We start from the raw sequence: 27,908 nt of genomic DNA on the forward strand, positions 1-27,908 counted from the left end.
TCGAATCCAGAACTGATGTGTGGAAAATGTGAAGGTGGCACGAAGAGTATGTTTACTGTAGGACTCGACGCAAAGGAGAATAGTACTTTGTTTGAGGGAACTAAAGATACTAGAGACTAGAGGGGAGAGAAGTGTATAAGACGCGCGCAACGAAAGGCTCGAATTATGGAGGTATACACGTGTGAGGGGTCGAGGTGGTGAGTGATGCGAAAGATAGAGACAGAGAGACGGAGAGAGATTTCCAATGGGGGGGGAGATCGAAAGAGCGATCAACGTAGCGGGAGAGAGAGACGTCGGTGGAAGGCTTGGAAAGCTTTTTGGAGCTGGTGGCCGTGGTACTGCGCTGTGGGACAAGGTCTCGCGTGGGAGAGAGCTTGAAAAGATTCTATATAATTGAACGCTTGCTTTTGGAATTCTAGACTACATGTGGGCGAATTTATGCAGCTGGGAGTGATGCTTGATTGAGCTGGGTGCGCTATTGGGGTGTGTCCGGTCGAGAAGAAGCCGGCTATGGCGGCACGCGAAGTGATGGCAAGACGGGCTCTGTGAGTGACTCATACACAGTGCACACTTTATTCACTCTACGTGAGTGTGTGTCTCTTTCTGTTCCTTGGCCGACCCAACGATAGTCTTTACTTATCGCCATCTCCAGGGATGCCGCGACCTTTATCAGACGACAGAGCGGAATGGCTGAACGGCCGGGGGTCCAACCGAGGAGGATATGGTGAAAGCAAATTTCGCCCGACCAGCGAAGCTGCAAAGCAAGCGAGCGACTAGAACAGATTTTGAAAGTTTGAACTAAAAAACTTAGTCACACAGCTCGAAACCAAACCGGCAATGCTTCATTAAGTGCGGCATAGATGATGACGTGGCATAAGTACACAGGCGTCTATGACGACGTGGCAGGATGACGTGGCGAGACGATGTTGAGCCCGGAGCCACCTGAGGGGTATTTGGCGGCCCAGATGGCGGCGGCGACGTTTCAAAGGCGGCAAAGATTCCGGCCGCGACGTTTTACCGGCAAAAGAAAGCGGCGGTGCCGTGGCCAAAGGAAAGAAGGGCAAGCACAACCGACCAAGCCCCTCAGAACACAAGCTCACCAGATTGGAAACGGCAGCAGCGTCTGGTTTCCACCCGACCATTCCACTAATAAAGAAGAACACAGAACAATGGGACAAATTCCAGAGTACTATAAGTAAGTATTAGTAAAGGTACATTCCCACACAAACTTCACTGTCGTCCGGACATCCGTGCCCTGACCGATAACTTGTCCTCTACTCACTTTGAGTTTGTGTGTGACTGCTCTGCAGGTGCACCCTCACCGTCCATCAATGAATGACATAGATAGTTGCAATTTCCGTCACCTTACCTTTTCCCAACTCCTCGATTCCTCTTCGGAATCAGTCTCCCCAACATCCATTCCCTCTTCTTCTTCCTTTTTCTTTCTTCTTCTTTGTCCTCGGCACTCCCGCCCTCTTTCACTTTCTGCACACTCTCATTATTCTTCCTTCTCCCTGTCCAGCCCCCGCCTCCCACGCCATTGCTCTCCTTCCCAGATTTGTTCTCCCTCCGTTCCCAGATTTGCTTCTCTCGCATTATATTCCTGTACGGGACGGCTAGCAGCCAAAGCTCCATTGCTGGCGTTTGAGCGAATTAATTAAACTTGCCCGGTTCCTCTCTTGTATGTACATCTGCAGTTTGGAGCTACACCAATCTTCTTCGCTTCTCGTGGAGCTCCAGCTCCTGTCTTTCAAGTTCTTTGTTACGTCCGAGTCGTATAGACAGCAGAATTTTTTCCCTTCGCAACGGCTACCAAGCGTTTGATCTCTCTTCAGTAAAGCAGCTCTCCGTCCGGCCTCTACTCTTTCCCGTCCATTCCAAGTGTCGTCACGGTTCGTGACGGTTCTCGCACTGCTTGTATGCGCCTTTTGTAGCATTGCTGTAAAGAATTGTCGTGAAGAATCAATCATAGAAAAAAGTGTTTCAGCGGCATCGTACAGATGATTACGGTAAACCCAGCATTCTGTCGCTCCGTTTCCTAGAAGCAAGAAAACCTTCCAACGACCAATCTTGTGATCGTAAAAATGGCTTCTTTTGTATTGTGTGCAGGTGAAAGCGCATTGGCTTCTTAGTCATACGACCGATAAGCTCCGCGAATGGAAGACGACGGCGTTTTCTAAAAGCCTGGCGGCGTGCATTTGCCCTAGGGATGGACGCAAACCAGACAAGACATCTCACCTGTAAGATATTTTTGCATGTGCGGTGTGCACCATCCGGGTCCATCCCCTTCTACTCTATAAATATTTAAACTTTCCGTTGCGGATCGCGGAGAGTTTTGTATTTATGATACGAACAGTAGAACTGAGTAGACGACAAGTGATCTGATGATTGATCACTGTTGCGACTGCGCAGCTATAAATCATTCGGACAAGCGTACAACTAGGAGCTTCACCGTTATTAGCTGCACACAGGTCGATGCCGTCCCTTGCATAAAGCTCAAAACCGGGAAGGAGCATTGGCCGAAAGTTCCCTCCTCCACGGCCCTGAGTTTCATGTTTCCATGCCAGGCCATGCCAGGAAACCACTGCCATCTTTCCCCCCGTCTCAAGTTCCCCTAAGCGCAAATTCTTTGGATCGAGGAGCCCCGGATGGTTTGTTTAACTACGCTTTCGATACGTGTCTAACATACAATTTCCAGCTTTTCTCCTGCCAGATCGCTCTTCTCTTCAAGGAGTTTTCGTGATCGTGACGAGCGGCGGGCTTATTATGTCTACATACTTCTTACCTCTGGTTTCATCCGAGCACCATAGACCGGTGCAGGAACAAGACAAGAGTGATCAGAGATTAAGAGAAAGTACTGCAAGCGTGGCAGCCAACAAACGGCCTTCGGAAGATCAGTTATGGGGCAAACCTGAAAATGCTGAATTTGATACTTGGAACACGGTGAGATCTGCAGCAAGTTTCCATGCCGGCACTGTGGAGAGTTCGAGAATGATCCCAGTGGAACTATGGGATCCCGAGAGGTTGCCACTATCTTATGATCAGCGGACCCGGGGTTTCCAAGAATTAGCACAACGGTATCCTTCTTTGGAAAGCTTTCAGGTAGCAACAAGGGAACACGTCTCACCGCTTACACAGAGCCTGGATAGAGCAGATGCAGCTGCAGATCGGAGGAGATTGGCAGATCAAGAACTTGTCGATGTAATTGGAACCACATCGAGAGACGACTGCGTGTTTCGATTTGCTGAAACATGCGGTGGAATGAAACCTCCACCTCATTTAAATGTTACTTTCGAACGGAATTTCCGTTTCCAAGACGGAAGTCCGGGACCGGAGACCGGTCCTGTAAGCAAACCGTCGTCCGCTGCTCATCTGAAGTTCCATTTTGATTGTCAGCTTTCCTCACATCAGTGGAAATTGGCCAGGAACATGGAGAAAGCCGGGTTTCCAGATCACTTCAAGCAACAGGATTACCTTGCAAATATCGGCGAGGGTGTACACACAGGCTTATTTTCAGGAATGGCACTCTCCGATCTTACGATGAGGAGCCGAGACAGCCTTATTAATCCTGATGCACAGTACAAGTCCGTTTATTGCGGTCGGGATTTTGCTAAGAGTCTACAAGCGGAGAAGCAAACAGATTCACAGGCACCACGTCAAAGCACTGCAGCCCGATCAAACTATTATATGAGTCGAGTAGATCAGCCTCAGTTGTGCGGATCAGATGCAGAACTGAAAAAGAAAACGGAGCGTGCCAACAGGGGAGATGATGGTTCAAATCCAGCGTCAGGATATGCTCAGGAGCGCGGAGCTGTACATACATCCACGAAAGCTGATCGAGTGATACGTCCTTCTGGAGGAAAGGATCGACACAGCAAGGTGAGAACATCCAAAGGACTCCGAGACCGGAGAGTGAGGCTCTCTGTATCCACAGCAATTCAGTTCTACGACATCCAGGACAGGCTTGGATTTGATCAACCTAGTAAGGCTGTCGACTGGCTCTTGAAGCACGCAAAGGCAGCCATCGATGAGCTTCCCAAATGTCCGAACGCTCCTGCAATTTCAGATCCGGATTCCAAATCTTCACAGGTGTACAAGTCTTCCGGCAAAGGCGAAATGCCTGTGTATTCGGCTACAAGCCAAACTATGTCCGGTTCTTCCCATGAAGCTTCAGGTGCACCCGGCCCCAGCTTCGGCCCTGAGCACCCCGATATCCGTGATTCCCAAGCACTTGCATCATCCGAGTTATTGTCCGTCGCCAAATCTTCGTATGCTAAGAACGAAGCGACTGGAAAGGATGCAGGCTCTCTACAAGCAATAGAGCATCAGGCTTCAGCTCTGCAGCGAGGCCATCACAAGTCGAGGGATTCCACGAGCAGCAGCGCATCAGACGGGAGCAGAGAGCTTGAGAGTGGAGCGGGGGGAAGTGGAATTAGCATAGCACGATCGGAGTCAAGGGCGAATGCAAGGAAGAGAGCTCGAGAGCGAACGATCAAATCCAAGGAAGGCGGGAATTTCGGTATGTACATCCGGTATCCTGCTACTTAATCCATTTCAAAATTCCGTTCTTGCTCCTTCCATTTCATAAATCAGTTCTGAACTTTTAGTGATATCTTGAACGTATTGACAATTGTAAAATCTTACGTTTGTTTAAGAATCAACTCGCGTAAGTTACTGTAATAAGAAAAACAACAGCCCTAGACTCTGAGCAACTTCGATTAGCTTCCAGTTGAACCGAAATCCTTGATCTGCTCGTTGGATACTTAAAGCATCATCTCATTGAAAGATTTGCGGTGTGTCCTGCGCACTTGCCTGGATTCCTCACTCGCATGTGCTGGTACCAGTCACGCATTACCTGTTTGTCATGTGCTTCTTCCCCACAGCGAAAGGACTTCTAAATTCTACTCTTGTTTGTCCAGCTCACAAAACACTTCAGATTTTAGGGTCTTGGACCTTAAATTTGCTTGCTCACAACGATGTTTTCATATCCGATGTAATATATCGTATAGTCAGAGTGGTTATCCAATCTCATTCGTGACCGGCAAGTATCTCGTTGACAACGTCTCTGACGAGGGACTACATATTGAAAAGATCCAATTCCTGACCTGCAGAGTGCCATCAGAACTTCCTAAGCTGCACATGAAGCCTGCATAGCGAGCTTCAACCTTCAAGAAGAAAAATTCAATTCTTGTGATCCGAGCTCTAATCACGTCTCATTCTTAGGCACTCAGGTTACTTTGTCATCTCGAAGGAGTCGAGAACCACGTGAAAACTAAGCACAACATCGACAGGTTAGTATCGCCATGTACTAAGGGTTCAAACAACCTAGCCAGCTAACTGCCTTTCAGCCTGGTGGAAAATCCTAGGATGGTAATGGAAAAGTTAACGACCTTTAGGCTTTTAGCATTGTGGACTGTTAACGGTAATTGCGAACACAATGTGCAGAGCTTCAGCCTCCCATAAACCCTGAGTCAACATAAGACTTGCCTTGCTACTAGGATTTTGCGTTGTGCTTTACCATATTCGAGTTTGAAACGCTAATTGCGAGCGTCCCTTTCCTTGCTTACGAAAAGACCTGCACTTTGCTAGTAGAATTTTCGTTGTTAGAGGAGTGCTTTACCATATTTGTGACTTTCCATACATTCTTCTTTTCATGCATACATGTAATTTTACATTCATTCTTGCATGCCCTGAGACGCCCACGGAAAGAGTACGTACTTTAACCCCATGTTTTGCATTTGAAAGTACATTACAAAAAATAGATGATGGAGTCAACTTCCAAGGTGAGAGAGTCCAACAAAGCGTTGTAGATGTAGGATGTGAAGCTATGCCCAAGAGCATTATTAGAGAATAAAGCTTTATATATAGTAGCTATGAGTTTATTAGAATGAAGGTTTACATCGAGAACTTGGAGCTTCTTATTCTCCACAATATTTTTAGGTTGCCACTACTTGATGTAATGCCTATCATTTAGATGTACTCTTTAGACCACTTATCAATTTACTCATTTAAAATTTCATATGTGAAACTACTATGCGATGGTTCAGTGCGAGAAGTATTTGTGAGATTGATTTATGAGGGACATCACGAGAGTACCAATGTGACAGTGGTTGCGATAATTCTTGCCATGACAAAAGGAGAGTTGCATGTGTCATTATTGTCAAGTTTTCCAAGGTTAATCTATCCACAATCACAAGTGTCTCAAGCCAACCATGAGTAAGCCAATTAGATTCAATTAACTCAAAATGATTTTAACTCGATAATAGTCCATCTAAGTACATTTGATGCAACTTAGGTCCAGTCTACCTGAGTTGGTTCATGTGTCATGTTGATTGCTTGAGAAAAATCTTACTTCTTTGACATATGTTATTAAATTCCCAATGCTTTGACATTCTCATCAACTATTCTTAGTCTTTCATCTTTTACATATATTGTCCTACATAAAGATTTTGTAGCGTTTTAGTTTCTTCACCAGCCTTTTGTCTTCTACCTTGGTTATTCCTAAAATGACGTTTTGTAACTTCTTAAGCTTTTTCGCCTAGCATTTCAAGATATGGTAATCAATCAAGATTTACATAATTGTGCCCTTTTTTCAACATGTGGAACAAATCCTAAGAAGCTAACTGTAACCATATCTAAACATTGTCATGCTTAATTGTGTCCTTTTTTTAAAATGTGGAACAAATCCTAAGAAGCTCATTATAACCATATCTAAACATTGTCATGCTTAGGAAAGTCAAAGTGGACCATGTACATCTGTTGTACATTAAGTTAAGAAGAGGCATGAAAGGACTAAGCTAATTGGAAACAATATACCTAGAGCCTTAATGGCGAAGATAATATATGTTAGGGTTAATTAAAGGTAGATTACAATAATTTTGAGTTCATTTTGTGAATCAAACAATGTTCCTAGAGCCCTAATGGCATAGATGATAGTTAACTAAAGGTCCATTACAATAGTTTACAGTTCATATTCGTGGATCAACTCTTTATGGTAATTATAATAAAGGCAATTGGTTTAATCTGATCAAATTAACCATTGCATTAATACCTATTAAATATGAATGATAATTAAAGTGTAAGGCTATATGTAGTTGAAAGTAGCTCCAACTAACAAATAGTTGCATGCCCATTAAGGCCCATATATGTGCTAATGTGTACTTCTAAGAGTCCTTGACTTTTCAAAGGCCTAAGCATCACTCTAGCAAGCATGTTACTCTAGGATGCAACCCCATTAGGTGTATCTGAGGCATCACCTAGTTTTCATATGTGGGATATAATGCCCCACTTATACTTCTCATTAGACAATTTAGGGTCCTTACGTCTTCTCACATTTTAGTAGGCAGGATATAGGGCATAGTTTCCTAAACAAAAACTCACATTGCAAGTGAATGCCTCACTTACACCTATCATTAGACAATTTAGGGTCCTTATGTCTTCTCAAAATTCACTAGGTAGGCTATAGGGCATAGTTTCCCAATAAAAACTCACATTGCAACTAAATGTAGATCAAAGCAAAAGACAATTAGTAGGCATACAAATAAGGTAGTTGGTTATCATGCATGAGAGACTACCGTGTAGTATATCACAAGTCATATCAATATTCTTCACCCACAATCATGTTTGTGAATGATTTAGACATGTCAAACATCATAGAGACCATGCCAACAAACAAAACCACAAGGTAGTAAGTCTACTAGGATTGGTTAGCATCCATTTTGCAACATATATGCTTGATACACCATTGATCATAGGAAGTGAATATATACAATGCTATCTTTGAAAGAGTCATGTTTTCTATGCAAAAAAAGCCAAGATGATTTAAGGTGTTATTCTTAAAGTCATTTAAATAATTAAGCTCTAACATACAATACATAAACTTTGTTCCAAGGGATGATAAATCCAACTTGAGTGCCTCTCCATTTCGACCGATGCTCTAGCTTTAGATGGAGGCTCTGTCCAACAAAACCTTCCAAGTGAGTGCCCTTGGCATCCCAACTTTATTGTTTATAACCAAGTACCCAGACATTAATAAATTGAGGTTCATATAGGCTAATGCTCTATTATGTGACTTGTTCAAGATCCTTGTTTATTTGGAAGAATCTCTTACTTTCACGGAGAAAAGATCTCAAAAGCTACTCTAGGTTTGTTGATGTTCTCTTTACCCACCTTCAAGCATGCATTATGATTGGCTTGAGCATTTATTACTTTCACGTATTTATGTATCTATGCATGTTTGTATATGTACATATCAATAGTTCCAATAATAAAAAGAAGAAGGATAACTAGCGATTTTAAATGTGAAACCAAGGAATCATCTTTGCTTTACTAAGGTCTTCACATCAGAGAAATAAAGACAATCTTGCAACAACATCAAAACCAGTTGGATACATTTTGAAAATTTTAGATTAAGCAAGGGATTTCGTATAATAAGCCAAGATGTTAAAGATTAACATGACATGTACTATAAGGAATTATGTATGTATTTATGTAGTTACATGCATCCAAACATATGTATGAATGTATGTAAGTATATATAGGGTATATATGTATATGTTGCATATGTATGTATGTGTGTATGTATGTACACTTGTATGGATGTGTATGTGTGTATGTAAGTAAGTATGTATGTACACACATACATGTGAGTGTTGTGTTTAGATTAAAAAGTGCCATCAATAATTGAGCCATACAATTAATTCCATCAATTTGATAAAAAGTCAAAGAAAGGGGAACATATAAGGAAAAAATGTTTGAGACATCTAAGTTGAAAAATGCAACAACTAGAGTTTGCTAAATTTCCACCAAAATTAAGAATTTTTAATAATATTGAGTTTGACAAACAATACAATATTGAAAACAGATGTCGAATCCTCAGGAAGTCCAAGTTCCAAGGTCAGGGTCCACTTACCTACACCATCCAAAGAAACTAGGTGTTATAACATCATAGTTATGTTTGAGTAGAAAGGTAATGCATGTTTTCCACGACTTGTTATCATTTTACCTAGGAATATAGACAACCATACGGATTCTAAAAAAGAGTTTAAGTCACAAGTGAAGTTTAAGTCATAAGTGGAGTAAGAAGTGAATGAGTACACGGGTTGAGAACAGATCAGTGGAGATATTGGAGGACTAGTATGCTTGGTATATAGGGTGGTTAAAAAGAGAGGGTAAAGGAGAGATTTCCCCGAGGGTACTTAAAAGAATAATTCATAGTTAGAAAAGTATGCACGTGTATGTGTATGAGAGAGTGTGTGTGTAAAGAAATAAGTGTATGTGTGTGAGAGATACATTTACTAATCAAAATTATTGTGTGTCTGTGTGTTTGTGTGTGTCTTCATGCATGCGCATGCACATGCACACACATGTGTGCATGCTGTTGTATGTGTATGTATATATGTATGTGTGTATGTCTATCTATCTGTCTGTATATCTATCTACTCCTTACCTTTATTATTTCTATCACTTGTATGTCATGGTGGCTTATTTTATGTATATGACTCTCCATTGTAATATTCATCCATAAAATTATCGTAAAAGCCACTAATTCAAGGCTATTCACACCATTCTCATTGAAGAAATATCTCATAAATAAATTTGGCTTGCGGTATATAATTTGTATGCACATGTGTGTGTGAGTGCTAGGCATATGCATGTTTTTCCTTTACAAAGGGAGAGGGTATATACTTGTATGTGCCATTACTATTGTTATCAATCTTACAGATATTAAGACCTAATTGAATAAAATTGCATTAAGATTGTGCATTTTCCTAATAAGATAGAATCATCTACATGTTAGTCTCATATTTGTGAACATTTGAGTTCATAATTAGCATGTATTTTTCAATTTCATAATTATCATGTATGTTTTCATTCACAAGTCTTAATATTTGTATATTTGTATAAATTCCTACCATGATGCTTGTAGAAAACCTATTTTGTATTTCTTTAATGAAAATTTTAAGCACTATCTAGTAAATTGGGCAAGCGATTTTGAGCTCTCTTACTTAGCCATAAATAAAATGAAAGAGTTAAATCAAGCGACACTTGATCTTATATGACTTTAGATTCATTTTCTAAAGCATAGAGTTTAACCTTATGCAAGGCATTAGAAGCACATTCTATCATGAGATGCAAAATGTTTAAAACTTAACAATCTAGAGCTAAGCATTGATCATCTTATGTGTGGATGATAATCAAGAGGGGCACACGAAAAGAAATTTAGCCTTAGAATGTGTGTTCAACAAGAGAAGTCTCTTTCATACCCTTTTTAAATAGAAGATCTACATAGGTGGGTCTCATTTATGCTAATTTTTTTTGGATTTCTAGATTAAAATACTCTTTACTTTAAACCCATACTAGAGTATATATATTCTTGGGTGCTAAAATTCGAGCTCAATTGGAAAATAAATATTTACTTATAGATAACCAAGTTGAAGGCATTTTCATTCTCAATCAATGGACCAAATAAAGCCACCAAGACTTAAGAAAATACTAATGCTAGGCGATACACATGGATGGAATGATGGGTTGACAATAAATTTGACATTTGCATGGCTCAGTATTAAGAAAACACATGCTTGTGGTCCCAAAATATGAACTTCACATGAACAACATTGTCATGCCTTTGAAAATAGTATGAATCATTAAACTTTTCATGGCTTTTAAAGAGTTTGTATACTATGCCCGTCACCTTACTTGATTTATAATAGTAATTAGTATTGGATATTAATGAACGATGGAGGGTTGAAAGAGTCTCTTTGCATGCTATTCCTTTAATCTCTTATTAAATACTCCTTTAACATGCTACTTCAATTGAATTATGATATGGGTACTATCCATTCATCATTAGACATACATAAACTCATCTTAAATATTAGAGGTAACTGTAAATTTCTTGTAAGAAATTTCACCAATTAAAATGAGTTTATTATTCCTTGAGCTATAAGGATGCATTCACTAAAAACGCTACCTCATTCCTCATAATATAATTATGAGGAGCTAGAGTTAATCATACCATTTTATCATTCTGCAAGATAGTACCTTTGTGGTAATATCTCACATGCTCCTTACATGTTCTGGGCAAATAGAGCATGAATTTTATTCTAACAGTACCATCATTGATAGTGTACCTTGGAGATTTCACACAACCTGTAGATAGTACATCTTGGAAGTTTTGCACAACCCAAGATAAGGGAACTGGATCCTACTCAATGTGATTTCTATGAGTATCTTGCCAATAAGGAGAATTATTAAAGATCCTTTTCCATGAGTTAAGTGGGGGTGTCCAATGTGCTTTGATAGGGGTGACAACCATAATATATTGGTGGATGTACCCATATCCTTCTTTAGGTGTGGAATGCTAAAAAAGACATAGTAATCTAAGTTCTTAGGACTAGAAGTAGTATAGGACAAAGCAACTTTTCTCCTTTCTAAATGATTAGTATTGAGTTTTGGTTGTGATGTGCTGTATGTGCATGCATGCTTGCATCTATGTGTGTTCATGTGCATGTGCACATGCGTGCATGCTCTATACAGGTGTGCATGGTGTGCACGTGTGCTTGCATCTTTGTAGAAATATGTTTATCAAAATAAGAAGCACCATCATTGGAAAAATACATTTTACAACCTTTCTTCTTGCTAAATTATGATACATGGAATATGACGGTTGTGTGTGCATGAGTACATGTGAATGTGTATGCATGTACTTGATATGAACATTGAGTAGTGGTCATGTTGCTCATGACAATTGTTTGTGAACCTCAAGCTTTTATAATTAGTAAAACAAGCAACAAAATATTCCATCAAATTGAATGGATTGAAAATAGAGTAAGTGTAATGGTTATAATAGTCATTCTTAATATATGCTAACAAGTAATATCTAGAAATTACTAAGTTTTATCTGTAAAACTAGACTTCAATTACTCAATGGAGGTTTAAATTACTTATTTTGTATGCAATTTATCTATCATTACTAGCATACCAATCATTTACCCCAAAAAAAGAGAGCAAAAAAACTACATTTAAATTAGCGATAATTTTCCATCTTATGAGATGTTGATTGTAAAATGTACAAAAGAGGAATTTAATAGTTTTATTAAAGCCTTTGGAGTTTTTAGGATGTCCAATGAATAATTAAATCGATGCGGCTCTTTACTTCCATGTCCTTTCCATTTCTTTAGCAGGTAATCACAACTATTAAGTCTTTGTAGTTGCCAATTTTAATAGAAAATGTTTCACATATAGGCACAATTCTTAATATCTTGGGAGGTCATTATGGACATCCTCTTCGTAGCACCATCATGCCATAATCAATAGTTGTTGTCACCTTACTGCTATAAGTCTTCTTGGATTTTCATATCTAAGATTTGGTAGATTTTATATTTAGTAAGATCAAAGACCATTGTATGAACCTAGTACCTCATTTTAGGGATGACCTCACATTTCTCTAGAGATTCATATACTAGCAATTTGTCAAATTTAATAGAAAATTATTCACATATAGGCATAATTCTCAATCTCTTGGTAGGTCATTATGGACATCCTCTTCATAGCACCATCGTGCCACAATCAACGGTTCTCATCACCATCGTACCTTATCTTAGGCATTTGCCTATTTTTATAGAAAATGTTTCACATGTAGGCATAATTCTCAATATCTTGGTATATGTCATTATGGACATCCTCTTCATAGCACCATGGTGCCATAATCAACAGTTCTCGTCACCTTACTACTATAAGTCTTCTTGGATTTTCGTATCTAAGATTTGGTAGATTTTAGATTTAGTACGATCAAAGACCATTGTGTGAACCTAGTACCTCATCTTAGGGATAATCTCACATTTCTTTAGAGATTCATATACTAGCAATTATCTAGTTCATCTTGATGCCTAAGTAGACATTAGTCTCTAGCAATTAGCTCATTCATGTTGATGCCTAAGTAGGCATCAACCACTAGCAATTAGCTGGTTCACCTTGATTGCTAAGTGGTCATCAGCATCTAGCGTTAACTAGGAGTTTGTAGTTTCCATTTAACTTCTTGAAAGATCATTTAGATATCTTATGTTAGCATTTACGAAAAAAACCGCAATAGCCTATTTCTTTATCATGAGAGAAAGAATATTATCTTTAGCCACCCCATCAATATTAAACACTGTTTTGGCCACCCCATAAGTATTAAATACTCTTTTGACATCATTGGATGCTACACTATTACTTGGATGCTTGGGCAATAATATTTTCATTTAATTATTAGATAGCTTTATACATAATGAAACAAAAGTTCACATTATGTGTTCATATATGAACGTCAAGCTTGACAAAAAGGGTTTTTTCCATCTTCCATCTAGGAATGATCTATCTTTTGTAGTATTCATAATGTTCTAAAATTGTCCATATATTTTTTATCTAGGGAAATGTCCATATGAATAGGCTTGCTTACTTGCATGCTCTTGAAAGGATCCCAATCGAGCAAGTGGCAAAAGGTATAGATTTTGCAAACCCCATCATGCCATCTCCATACCTCCATTGTGAAAAAAGAAAAAAAAATAATGCTTCTTCCTAGGAGTTTTTTAAACGGAAAGTTTTAAGTCATTAAAATCAATTAAAATACATTTGAATCAATTTAAACTAATTTAAATGATTGTAAATCATTAAAAATACCTACTTTTTTGGCCAAATATGATAGCTAGTTAACCAAGAATTTACTGAATATATCTCATTTCATTGCATGGGATACTTACTATATATAAGTAATATTTATCACATCCATGTTTTAATGGGAATCGACCAATCCACTAATAAATAAAGAAAAAACCCTTGTATCAAGCTGCTTTTTTAATAATTTTTATTTTTGAAGATCAATCTAATCAATTTATATATCTGTTTTGAATCAAACTATTTATAACCATTAGAAACCTTTGCTTCTTCTAATACCAAAGTTTGTCACCCATCTCCCTATATCCGTAACTCGACAAATGGGTTAATTAGAATCTAAGCATAAGCACAAGATCTTTATATCCGTAAGTCGACAACTGGGTTAATTAGAATCTAAGCATAAGCACAAGATCTTTTATGCTTGAACATATTATATTTCTAACTAGGATTAGAAGTACACATGAATCTAACTATTGTTAGTAGTCTTTAGCTGAATCCATGCGACTTTTATGAATTATCCATGAATATGCAAAAAGTGATTTATTCATAAGCCCATTACTTGATGAAGCATTCTTAGTCATAATCACGAATAATTTCTTAGTGTTAAGTAAAGATATTCTTTCATAATGCATGTATGTATATGATCATGTGTACATGTACATTCTACTTGAAATATAATTATCACTTCTTCCTTAACATTTAATATAATAATTCAAAAAAGGGCTTACCATGTCATATAAGAAAAGATTTAATAAATTGAATCAAATTGCAAATAATAAAGATAACTCATAAACACCTACAAATACTATAATTACTTAGGCTCATGATATAAGACCCCAATAGAGAGACTCCTTATTGAGGGGACCTTGTTGATTGGTTAAGTATAATTTCACTCAGAGCCCTTGATCAATGATCAAGGCACCACAGATTCTTACGATCTCTAGCAAGATACAAATAGATTTTGATACGAGTCTTTCAATAGTCAGACAATGTTGCATTCCTAGATTTTACATATGCAGGGACACCGGCTTGTAAGAAACAGAAGCAATATCAAGCCCAGTGCAACATTACTAGATAGCTTGCAAGTAGCAAAAGCAATATCAAGTTGAGTACATGTTACTAGATCGCAGATGGTACCTACAGCCTAGTGACATGTTATTACAGCCATAGAGTCCTACTGAAGTTGACTTCTTGGGGACATCGAGAGAGTAAGATGAAATCCAACTTCCATGGAGTCAGAATTTGTCACAGTTCAACATATTGAAACTTCAAAGAATATCCAAAATAAACTTTTATTGTGAAACAATGTAATAGAACCATAGAAGTGTTTTGAAATATCTAGATACATTCACAATATTGGATTGGAGCTATATCAAACATCCCAAATTATAAGGATTGTGAGTTCTTGACTTGAGTTAGGAAATCGAGGTCATTTTAAGCAAGTAGAAGATCATCTACATAAAGCATAATTATACAAAAGAATTTGGAGTTTTCTTCAACCACACACTACTGTTACCTGGGGTCCCTTAAAGTTTGTAAAAGACTCATGCTGTCACTCAAAGTTTGTAGAAACATCATGCTTGTAAATAATCATAGAGATGATTATACTATACACATGGTAATTTCTTCACTTCATAAATATTCTTAAGGGTTAAGCAAACCTTTGCTCCATCACCATGAGAGATATAACTAGGAGGTTATGACATGAAGACATCTTCTTGAGAAAGCAAACCATGGAGAAAATCTGTCTTCACATCCATCAATTAAAGATGGAGTCCTTGAGCAGCTAAGAGTACAACTATCACCAAGAGAGATTACATCTCATCATGAGGATGTATGCGTTGGTGTAGTTGGTGCCATGTATCTATGGGAAGTTGTATGCAACCAAGCAATCCTCATAGCAAGCAAGAGATCTAGCTATATAATGATTTTCTTTAATAGACACTTGGAATCTACAACATTGTAGTGGCTCGAGTGAGCACCCATGTCTAATGTGAATACATATAAATGAAAGAAGGAAAGCAGAGAGATAGATATGTGTACATGGGAGAGAGAGAGAGAGAGAGAGAGAGAGAGAGAGAGAGAGAGAGAGAGAGAGAGAGTTTACAACCGCTACCTAACCATCGCCCATTTCATGAAGAAAATATTTTTCATATTTACATGCTTGTGCTCCTGATTGCATGCAAATTGCAATCTCCTCAAAGTCTACAATTTGATCTCATTACCGTGTATGTCAAGGATCAACTGCCATTGCATGATGACCAAGTGGATGGCCCTTCTTAACTTGATGCTCTGGATCAACCTCTTGAGTTTCACTCTTCTCCACTAACCTCACCTCCTCTTCTTGATCCTATGTCCTCCTCATAGCCTCAGCATTTCGTTCACCTCACTAGAGAAGCCTACTTTGAGAGATTCTGGGACTCCATTCATTCCTTGTTCACTCAAATTTCCCATATCATTTCACTAGTTATATGATCATATTCCTCTTGACCTCGCTCTCTCAAACCTAAAAGCCCTTTGGTGGCTGTAGTGATGATGCCAAATTCCAATCTCTTCAAAAGAATTGAGCTTGGAACCTCATGTCAAAACGCTAAAACAACCACATCATTGACACCAAGTGGCTCGTCAAGAAGAAGTTTCACTCTAATGAACCTCAAGCACATTATAAAAAAAGGCTCATGGCTCATGAGTTTTAACAAAATTACAACATCAACTACACAAAAACGTCTACTCCCATCATGTCCATGCAAAGCTTATGCATCATCATCATCACCATTTCTACATTTAAGGGACTTCATGTACATTAGAAGGATGATATGAAGATAGCCTTTCTCAATGATGTATTACCTCTGAAAGAACGTGTCTTGATGATGCAGCCTCAAGGCTATTAGCTCCCTACTATGAAGACAAGATATAAGTGCCCGCCAAAAGCTTCTATGGGCTCAAACAATCTCCATCCATATGGTATAGACATGTGCATGAGTTTCTTGAGAGCATTGGTTTTCTTTGTATCCTTAGTGATAGCATTATCTACTTGAAAAAGAGCAAATATTACTACTGCATCATTAATCTATATGTCGATATATCTTATTCTCGCATGTAATGATCTAGACTTACTCACCTAAGTCAAGCTTGAGCTTTCTTTGAAATTTGAGATGACAGACACAGGTCCTGCACAATACATACTTGGCGTCTAGATCCAGCAAGATCCCTCCATAAGTGATATAACTTTACTTCAAAAGTAGTATGTTCATGATATCCTAACATAGCGAATGCTCAACTCTTTCCTATAAAATGAAGGTTGGTCTTAAGATGCCATGGAAAGTGTCCCCAAATTGCCTTCGCCAACGAGCTTTGATGAATACCATCCATTGCATACAATACCTCTTGTCTTACACGCAAGTAGGTCTTGCCTATGCAACCACTCAAGTTTTCATGCACATGCAAGATCTAGGCATGCCTCACCAGCTTCTACTCAAAAGAATATTTGTTACCTTCTATACACATAGGAACTTAGTCTTACATATCATGCTTAGCCGGTTCCAATGCTCATTGGCTGGTCTAATGTTGATTGGAACGATGACATTAACTCTAACCAATCTACTATATAGTTCTTCTTTCAAGTTGGTGATGATGATATGGATAGATTGTTGACTAGTGTCTTGCATTGCGCTTGGAGAAACTTATTTGGTGAAGATCATTGTTGGAGGAATAAATAATCCTCCATGTCCGTCAATTGTACAATTTGTAATCCTTGATCCCATCAACGTGACTGTAGCCAATGAGCACATAGTCCTAAGACTTAGGATCAAAGTTGTGCCAATCATTTGAAGGAATGTATGCAAAGGCAATGGAGCCAAACACACAGAGATGATGGAGCTATGGTTTGATGAACAATCCAAAGCTCAAAAGTAGTAATATTATAATCATGACTGTGATTGGTTTTGAAGGTAGTTGGGCTTGACGAGTGCCTCATCTCCTAGGGGAGCCACTATGTAAATACCTAATACAGCATGTGTAATCAATGGTATTAAAAAATCCCCTACCTATGGATTTTTATAGCCTATATAGACCCTTTCTAAAAATTTTTAGATGATTAATGTATCCGTTATGTAAGAAAATTTTCACTTTTGAATTAAAAATTATGTATATTTTGTAACTCCATAAAAATATAAAACCCCTTCAGTTTGATTGCACGTCTTATCTTACATATTTCTTATTGACCCCCCTCGGCTCGTCCCAAAAGAAGGGAGAGAGATGAGGTTCAATTCAAAGATCATGGTGTGAGTGCCCTCTACAAACTTTTGATTCTTTTCTTTAGCTCTCATATTTTATTCATCATTATCTGGAATTGTCTTTTGGGAAAAGATGCAATGTCTGTGATAATAATCCTAAAAGATGCCAGCTTAGTATTCACCACCATTATTTGCACAGAGAATCTAAAGAATTCAACTTTATAATCTTGGGCCACGTGATGAAAAGTGGTGAACCTTGTGAGTGCTTTACTCTTCTTGGAAAGGAGGTACACCTTGTGTAAGAGTTGTAACCATCAATGAGTGTAGTGAAGTAGAAAACGCCCCCTATGGAAGCAGTTTGCACTAAACCACAAATGACCTAGTAAGCAAGCTAGAGAAGCTAAGTGGCCCATGTGTCTTAGAGGGCCAGCAAAGGTCGTCTTGTGTTGCTTGCCAAGTGCATAGGATTTGTAGAAGAGTTCTATGACTTTGAGGTGACGAGGGGGAATACCTACAACAAGTTACAAATCTTTTAAAGGGATTGGAAGTTGAGATGAACCATGTGTCAATGCCAAAGATGAGCATCTATTGGTTGAGTGAACACAATATTGTTTTTGAGACTCAGGCTCGCATCACCTATGAGATTGAGGTTGTCCATCTGGAATCATCTGATTCAAACATTTTAACTCAAGTAAATGATGCAATGATTTTGGAAAAACTAGATGCTCACTCCACAACTGGTTTTTGAAATAGAAAGAGGATTCTTGTGGAGTTTTGGAAGTAGATAAACATCGTTAACTCATCTCGTGGATATTATAAGGTGAAATTTTAATGGCTCTAGAACCAACTTCTTCCAGACAATTGATATCTCCAAGATACACTGGAATGGGCCAAGGGAAAAGATCAAAGACCCGAAACCATGCCTTAATTTAAGCTGTCATGTGTTGCCATAACACAATGTCAAGATAGCATGTTGTTGGTGCAAGAATCGGCCAAGCAAGTGGCCAAGTAAAAGTATTTCTCCGAGAGGTTTATGCACATAGTAGTGAAGGGTTGGGTCAAAGGTTTGTGCACAGTTGGCTTCAGGGAAGGAGAGTATGGGAGTCCATTGATTGGAGCCTAGTTTCCTTTGTTTGTCGAAGTTGTTCCATTCGGAAAGGTGCCGTTTAGCTGGGGTTGGGAGCAAAGGGTGATAATTTGTAGCCTAAGTAGCTGTGAAACCCTTAAAGTCAGATTGATTTCCATTGTTATGAAACTAGCATTGATTGTTGCCATTTCCTTAGTTGGTAAAGAAGACAAATTGAGCCAACTCATTTTGCGCATCATGCTACCTTCACATGATGTCTTATTGCAAGAATTTCCCTATGACCGAGGGCCAAGCCAAATGTGCCAAGCATGATTATGTCATTACAAAGGGATTCCATCAGAGAGGTAGGGTAGATAATAACCTTGTTAAATCCAGCACTCACTATTTGATCTAGGAGGGATTACCATTGTCGAATATTTGGAGAATATTTGTCAATGTAGATTAACTTGTGTTGAAATATTTATGGTCATAAGTCGCCTTCATTTTATCCCCAGCCAACTTCATGGTCTTCAAGGTATGAACCAACTATACCTAAGGATCCCCATAATGGAGGATGATGTCAGACCCTGAATTATTGTCTATAAGTTTCCATGCTATAGAGACAATTGAGAGGCTAGTGCCTAGATTTATGGAATTTTCATTCATGCGATTCACAATTCGGAATGGCTGAGAAGCAATCTCCATCTTGATTGACTAGATGCAATAGTTCATGTTTGAGGGCTTCTCAATCGTGTACATCCTTGTGCCTGGGGTTGCCATTGTGTACGCAATGCCAAAATGTGTGGTCTTAGGAATGTTTGAGGAGGATGTCAATGGCAATTTACAAAAGTAGGCCAATCATCTTTGTCTAGCTTTTGTTCCAATAAGGAAGTAAGACAAGGAGATCCACCCAATAGTCAACATCACACGTTCTTATCAACTCATCAAATATGGGCTTTAAACACAAAACTACGAGGAGGGGCCTCCTTTAGGACTGAAGCAATTTTAGATTTCAAATGGGAATTATGGATAAGTATACTAACTCTAATACCATGTGAATACAGAGAAATAAATTAGAAAAGAAGAGAAGATAGATATGTACACCCATCAGTGAGTGAATGAGTATGTGTGTATGTGTGTGTGCATGCATGAGTGTGGGTGTGTGTGTATACTGAGCATGCGTGCACATATGTTTGCATGTGTGTGCATAGATATACATGCATGTGGATGCTTATGCATGCACACACGTGTGTGTATGTGTGTGCGCGCACATGTGTGTGTGTGTGAGTGAGTGAGAGAGAGGGATCGATTGATTATATTGTCAAGCTGAGATGGAGTTACATATAGCCAATCATACAATCAATTATTTAGGTAATAAAATCAACATGTGGACTTCCATTCGTTCTAGATTGTAACATGTGGACCAATTGAATTTGTGTATAAGCACAATATAAGATGATATCAGGATCAGTAGTCTTTGTAGTCTGCTAGAAGTTGTTCTCTCTATGTACTGAAGGAAAAAAGTGTGAAGCATGGAAGAACGGTAATTAATACATCTCAATATATATGTATGGCAGTGTCAAGTGTGGATCAAAGTAATAGTATCTCCTTTTAATGAACCATATATGAGAATTTGTAAAGCAAAAACATGAAAGAAAAACAAGCACAAGAGCACATTGATCTCAATGCAATACCAAGAAAGTCACACAATTTATTCAAACCATGGAATCATATATATACAATGGCTAAGGCCAATGGTGCTCAAAGGGAGATCGAGAAATTGATTTTTCCTAATTTCTCAATAGCAAATCATGGATCCTAGATTCTAGTGGCAGTTTGTCTAATTTCAAATGAATTACATGACTCTTACCCATCAAACAATCTGCCTTATTGCCTGATCTATGCTAGACTTCACTCCTACCTAATTGTTGGACTCCTACCAGCCTAAGGATAGATTTTATGGGGTTACGTTTGTTGCTAGCTTATAAACATAAGTTAATAATCATTCAAACCCTTAGGCAAGCGTATACATGGATTTAATTGAAGAAAGACATGAGTACTTAGTGAGCTATTCTAAATATGGATTATATCCTAGACATTAACAATTAATATTTGAAAATCCTTCAAATTCTTGCTCCATGTATTGTAGAAGTGGTCACATCTTATGGGACTATCCATTGAAAAGAAAAAATGGCAAGTCAAGAGTATAAATAAAAGAATAGGTCATGAAGTTTGGTGCTAGTTAGAAAGAAAAAGAAATTGGTAAAGATAAATAGAAAGTTGACGAGCTTCTAACTTGAAAGGCTCAAGGGCTAGAGCTAGCACTGAGGATGATTTAATTTCTAGATTTATAGTTAAATTTGTTGATAATAAAGGAGTGTCTCCAAGGATCCAATAGTTTTCAAACTTTACAATAGCTCCATTACAAACTAATGATTTTAGAAATGCCTCGTGGGAAATAGCCCAAAAGGCTTTACAAGGCTTCATATAGCAATAAATGTGAAAAATAGCTGAGAGGGCTTTACAAGGTATTTTATAGCAATAAATGCAAGAAATTTGCCAAAGCAGTATTACACAACCCATTGCTATACCTATAGCCCACTAATTGATGCTATAAAGTTCTTGCCGACTGGTGCGATACCTCTAGGGTAGCCAAGGAACTAATAAGAAATTCCAAAACCTTAGTTCAGCTTGGGTGTTTCCAGCCAGAGGCATGAGGTCTGGAAGGATTTTGCCAAAGGGTCTTGTGCCAGAAAAAAGCACTTCGAGCTATGCTTGCTGTAGTGCTTAGGATGAGCAAATGCAAAACAAGTCTAATGTATAAGCTAAATACTAGTTCATCTAATATGCAAGGCATGACATCAGTACAAAAAGAGAAAAAAGTAAATAATTCCGTAAAGAAAAGTGCATCAAGAAATTTTGTAGCTCTTATTAAGGATCTCTATCATACGAACCAAAGAAGTCATTTCATTTCCAGTTATGTTCAAGAAAATAAATCTCATGATACAAATCTCATGATACAAGGTAATAGATTATTAACTGTGAAATTTAGGATTAACAAGAGAGCTATAATGGCTATGATATGTGTAACTCTTTCCACTATTATTAGTTCTATAGGAGATTAAAGCTATAAGAAGTCACTCATGAACAAACCAAAAATAATTGACAAGATGAGAATTCGGTATTATACCAAGCATGTTCAAGAAAGTGGAGGCATTAGAGTTAGGATTCCCTATAATAAGGTATAGTTAGCATATAATGTTATCTTAGAGTATGATCACACTTGAATCACCTTGGATTTGAAGGTGGCCTGAGATTAATTGCACTTTATGGCCCATGTTTACTCAGAGATAAGGGTGATAATTTTGTGATCCAGAGATACTTCTCTTCTGATAGATGGATTTAGAAACATACACTGGTAAGAGACTTCGAGCTTACTTTATCAAAGATATGAGTGAGTTAGTAGAATATTGCACTAGTACCAACCAAGGCACTACTAGTTAAGCAACAAGAGAAGGCAACTAAGTGATGTTTTGGACTGATCTAAAGGAAAGCCAAACATAAAGAAATTCCTCTCCATGACTAGATTTGATGGATCATAGGTGAAAGGAAAAGATGAGAAGTTACTTATAGTCCTCAATGACTTTTTTGATTTACCTAGAGTTTAGTGAACTTTCAATGATGAAATTAAGTCAACAAGGAAAAATATAGTAGAGTCATAGATAAGATCTTTAATGCAAAACAATTGTTAGCCATAACCATATGTTTATTCCCCTAATAATGGTTAATTATGAAATTCATATGCAAATCATGACCATGAGTGAATATTATTATGATGAAAATTGAATTAGGCATCTTCTATAATGATAAGACCATATCATAGTCATAAGAAACATTTCGTCCGTTTCGTTGTTTCAAGGTTTCGATAGGTTTTGTTTCGTTTCATTTCGAATCTTCGGACGAAATGGATAGGTTTCGAAATGATACTTGATAAATACAAGGATAGGGGTAGATAAGACATGTTATATTCAAGTTTAGAGTGAACAAAGAGAAATACAAGTGTTAAGTGACAAGTCCTTAGTCAAGACACCCAGTGTCTAGCCTCTAGGTAATCCAAAACACAAACACTTCAGAATTCAAGTCTCCTTTCTCAAGTTTCAAATTTAGACCAATTAATATTTATGGAGTCAAAACTTAAAAGCATATTGACATTGGACATTGGATTCTAGCATCTAGAGATATGAACATCATTGATTCATTGAAATTTGAATCTAAATATATGAGTCATTACTTTCCAAAATGTCAAGTAAATATAAGTTCCCAAAATAGACATATGAAATAATAAGTTTCCAAAGTGACAAGTTGTAAGCTCAAACTTCAAAGTTCTAAAAATGAGTAACATGAGTGATAACAAATCATGATTTGAAACTACTCAGTGCTCACTACTCTCTCTACCAAGTTCACTATCACTATCTGCATCTTTATCTATGGATTTTGTGCCATCGGAATTCTCTTCCTTCTCTACCCTTACTACCATCTCCTTAAAGGAATCACTACTATGACCACTAGTAGCAAGGGTACGACACGATCTCATCGGCGTCTATAATAGCGTGGTGAAGATGAAGTGCCAATGCTTGTAATCAAGAATGGTGCACTAGTAGATGCTTGTGCAATAATAACCCTTGATTGTGAACGTGTGACGCGTCGAAAGTGTGCCTCATCCTCTCGAAGGAAATCATATGCTATATCCTCATCGCTGCGCCTTTGGATGAATGATATATCAATATTCTCTCCTTGAGCCAAGAAAGCTTTCTTAGAACTTCAGGATCAATCTCTTCTACCTTCCAATGTAACACTTCAGCGCCTTCAGCCCCACTGGTACTTTCTTTGTCTTTGAACCGCTCCAAGAGACGAAGGTTGGCATTTACATAGACCAACCTATCAAGCTGTGATGTGCTCAATCTATAACATGATACATCACATAAAACGTAAATATTTTGAACTAAAACAAGATTGAAAATGCATCTAGATTCTAATTAGTCATGATTCGTAAAATTGGAGAAGACTCAAGTCTCAAGAAATGCATCCAACCATTCATAACTTATAAGTTGGATTACCTATTTCTTTTCTTAGTATGGATGTCGGCACATATGCTCCATATGCGCTCAGCTGATCCATTAGTACAATCTTGTAATAAAACTCAAAGAGCTAATCTTTGCAAAGTTGGAGTAAGTCGCCCATTTATCTCCCACCATGATATAGCAAATTTCCTTTGCTCTAGACTCATAGCCACATCTCGCCTGAATTGGCTATGGTCATGAACATAGAGGACAGACTCTCTTTCAATCCTATAAGATGAGTCATGGACATTGCTTTAGTATTAGATAGGAATTAGGATAATGATTCATGAAGTAGACTTTAAAGGCATGCAAGCCAGAGTTAAAAGAGGTTGCAAGTAAAAGCTAATTGATCGTACAATATACTAGAGTCTAGAATCAAGAATCAAGATACTTAAAAGTTAATACTCACATTCCTTGCTCTTCAGAGGGGATAATTGTATCCACATAGGATGTCCATCCATTCATAAGAACAATATCAGACCAATGACTTTCCTGCTTGTACAATGGATGCACCATGTAGGAAACAATATGGATCGGTTTATGAAACTAGTTCCATCTTTTTATCCATATGGCACAAAGATCATCCACCCTATAAATTGTAATATATTAAATTTTAATACTATGTATAAATAAACATTCTCTAAATTCTATGTAGCTGTAGCTCATGAGTCATGATAGAATCACTAAAGAGTTTACATACCTATGAGTTGAGAGAGATCTACAATTGAGCATACTCTCTTTAAGCTTTTGCATGTAGTGATAAAGATGACTCATTGTACTTCCCTCATGGTCAAACAATCTTAAAATGAAGTACAAAGGTGCAATGGTAGCCTTTATGGCTGCAGCTTCTTCTCAAAACATACTGTCCAAGATGGATGAAGTGATTGTACATGCCTCTGCTTTGTGGCTTCCTCTCCAAGCTTCCCACTCTTCACTACAAATGAGACGCCTAAGTGCATCTTTCGTTTGTGTCATCCTACAAGTTAAGAATCAAAATTTGAATACATAAGTAGTAATAATTGAAATGAACTCTCAATTGGCTAACTAAAAAAGGATGTTGACTTACCTTTGAAGAACAAGAAAGAGATAGCCAAATCTTGTCTTAGATGGCTTTACAAGATCATACTTGCGTACTGCTCTGAAAAGAGCTAATGCAATGCTCTTTCTTGTTATGAACTTGATGATTTGGCTTGCTTTATTAAGAGTAGATTGCACCCAATCCAACTTGGCAATGTCCTCCATCATCAAGTCCATTGAGTGAGAAGCACATGGAGTCCAAACAATGCTTTTATAATCTCTCTCAACCAATTTTCCCATCTTGGGACAATTGGAGCCATTGTCAGTAATAATTCGGGCCACATTTTGTGGCCCAACCTCCTCAATGGCATTTTTAATGTGTCCATAAATCCATTCCCCAGTGACACTCAAGCCAGGGATGGAGGCATCAAATTCACGAAGTAATGTAGTGCCAGCACAGGATGAGACCAAGATATTTATCATGTGGCACCGTCGCTGGCCACATATGGCAAGTCACAAGAATCAAGATCCATAAGTAAATCATACATTTGTTGTTAATACTAAAATCAGCCACCACAAATCTTACCAAAGACTCAAGACTCAAGAATGAAGGGTTGTACTTATAACTTAGAGTGTCACTCCATCCATCTGACACGATGCTACAACCATATCGCTCCCAGCAAGCTCTCAAACCCACAAGCTCCTCTTAAATCTGCCTGACTTGGTTTATCAAGTGGGTAGTTCTCAAGTACTCAGAATTTGCTGGTTGTAGACCTGCAGCTCCTGCTGCGGCTGCTGCCACAAGTGCATGATGGAACTTTTGGTGTGCTAGACATCGAGCTATGTTGAAAGCAAGGTTGCATTGATAGAAGAAACGATGCTCAGCTATTTGAGCCTCTTGCTTCAACTTTGGAGCAAAGCTAGCATCAAGGGTGATTTGGTGCCTTGGCAGCTCTCTTCCCCTCTTTCTTGTTGTTGTAGCCTTGAGATGAATATGGGAGGATGTTGGGATCCTCTCATGACCCACAACAACACTAACAAAGCTTGATGAATGTGGAGAAGCCACAACATGCGAGGGAGCTTCATTTGTATTGACATTGGGTAAAAACTCACCAATGTTAAAAGACTCTGGGGTGATATGAACTTGGGAAGAAGCCCCAATATTACTTTGAGAAGACACTTGAACTGAGGTTCTTGTTGAAGTAGAGGCCCCTCTTTTCAGCGCTTCACTTTCCTTGGCTTCTTGCACCTTTCCATCAATTATCTCTGAAGGCAAAGGTAGAAGGAGCAATGACTGGACCTCTTCAAACTTTGATGGCAATCCACCGTGGGCCAAAAAAATACCTTCTGGAACATGAGTACAGCCATGTGTTCCTTGTGCTCTCTCCCAAATGTAATGTGCCTTCACCCGGTTTGATGCTCCTCGAATTGTTTCCCCACAGTACTTGCAAACCACACATTTTGTGCCAGAAGTACAATATTTGCTAATGAGAACTGAATCTTGCCAAACATCACGCTGAGTGGGAGACTTGCAAGGAGGCATGATGGAGAAGGCCTTGAAATTTGGGAAGAAACAGATAATTGGGGCAAATTGGGCTACTGCTCCTTGAGCAGAACCAAAAAATAGCAGCAATAAAGGGGATGGTGGGCAGGCCCTAGGCGTGGGAGTCGATTGCAGCCTGTTTGCCCAAGTCGTTGATAGCGTCGATGCTTGTGCAAGCAGCAGGTCGTTGATGGCGTCAGTTAGCGCAGGTCTCCCTTCTAGCCTCTAGGCCTTGTGTTAGTGGTGGCTAGCAGTAGCTAGCTTGAGCCTTGCAAGCAGCCTACAGGTCAATGGAGCAGTGGCAGTGCTAGGCTCTAGCACATATACTAGCCCACGGGCCACGAGCCACAAGCTCACGTGAGCGTAGGAAGCATACTAGGGAGTAAAAGCGGGCTACGGACTGGAGAGGATGCTGAGTAACGAAATCAGGTCGGAAGGATCACAATCGATTCACGAAGGGCAGAAACGAAAAAACAGGCAAAAACGCCTTTTTGAGATTTGGGCGAAACATGTGTTTTGTTGAGAGTGTTTCATATTGTTTCAAACGTTTTGGCACGAAACGTTTCATCCTGTTTTGACAGGACGAAACGCGTTTTCATGTGACACTGGACCATATGCAATAAGTATGGGCACCTATATATGTAATGGGAATGTTTCTATAAAAAGTGCCATGGTGGGTAGTTATTGACGGACATAGCCCATGAGAAACTATGAATGGGAGTGTGAGGGACATATTGGATATACCATATATATAGAGAATTAGAAGAGTAATAGAAAGGCTTTATTTCACCATATTGCATAAGCACATGATCCACATAGAGGTTGCAATGGATGTATAGTACTTACAAAAAAATAAATAATAGCCATAGGCATTGTAAAAGAAAGAATTCATATAAGAACTATATCGCAAAGGATAGAAGAAAAAGCACATGTTTATGCTAGACTAAATATGTACCAAGGACTTATAAGAGCAATGTTGGTCTAAGCATGTACCAAGGGTTTATGTTGGTCTAAGCATGTACCAAGGACTTGTAAGAGCAATGATTTGATATAAGAACTATATTCTCATGAAGGCTGGAAGCAAAAGCATATGTTTATGCTAGACGAAACATGTACCAAGGGCTTATGCTAGACTAAACATGCACCTAGGCCTTGTAAGAGTAAGGATTCTATATAAGAACTATATGCTTGTGGAGGCTAGTAGAAAAAGTAAATGTTTATGCAAGATTGAACATGTAGCAAGGGTCTATAGACTATGCTAGACTAAACAT

The 27,908-nt window shown here is 38.5% G+C and overlaps 1 protein-coding gene across 11 annotated transcripts in view; it reads left to right on the forward strand.

The window, feature by feature from the left end:
- The first annotated feature begins 1,393 nt into the window (after positions 1 to 1,393).
- LOC147897443 (uncharacterized) overlaps positions 1,394 to 27,908 on the forward strand; it is a 57,622-nt gene continuing 31,107 nt past the window's right edge. For 7 of the 11 annotated variants that reach the window (XR_015541654.1, XR_015541658.1, XR_015541657.1 and 4 more), the window contains exons 1-3: positions 1,395 to 1,681; positions 2,110 to 2,240; positions 2,699 to 4,519. Coding sequence is in view for 6 of the 11 variants with exons in the window: in XM_087380177.1 (XP_087236303.1) it covers positions 2,210 to 2,240; positions 2,699 to 4,519 (1,852 nt within the window). In the remaining 5 variants the exon portion in view is untranslated. The other 4 variants (XM_087380173.1, XM_087380176.1, XM_087380174.1 and 1 more) reach the window with 4 other exon arrangements.

The sequence above is a fragment of the Dipteris shenzhenensis genome, chromosome 10, assembly GCF_047967505.1.
Source record: "Dipteris shenzhenensis isolate YYH24624 ecotype China chromosome 10, Dip_SZ_1.0, whole genome shotgun sequence".
NCBI classification, from domain to species: Eukaryota; Viridiplantae; Streptophyta; class Polypodiopsida; order Gleicheniales; family Dipteridaceae; genus Dipteris; species Dipteris shenzhenensis.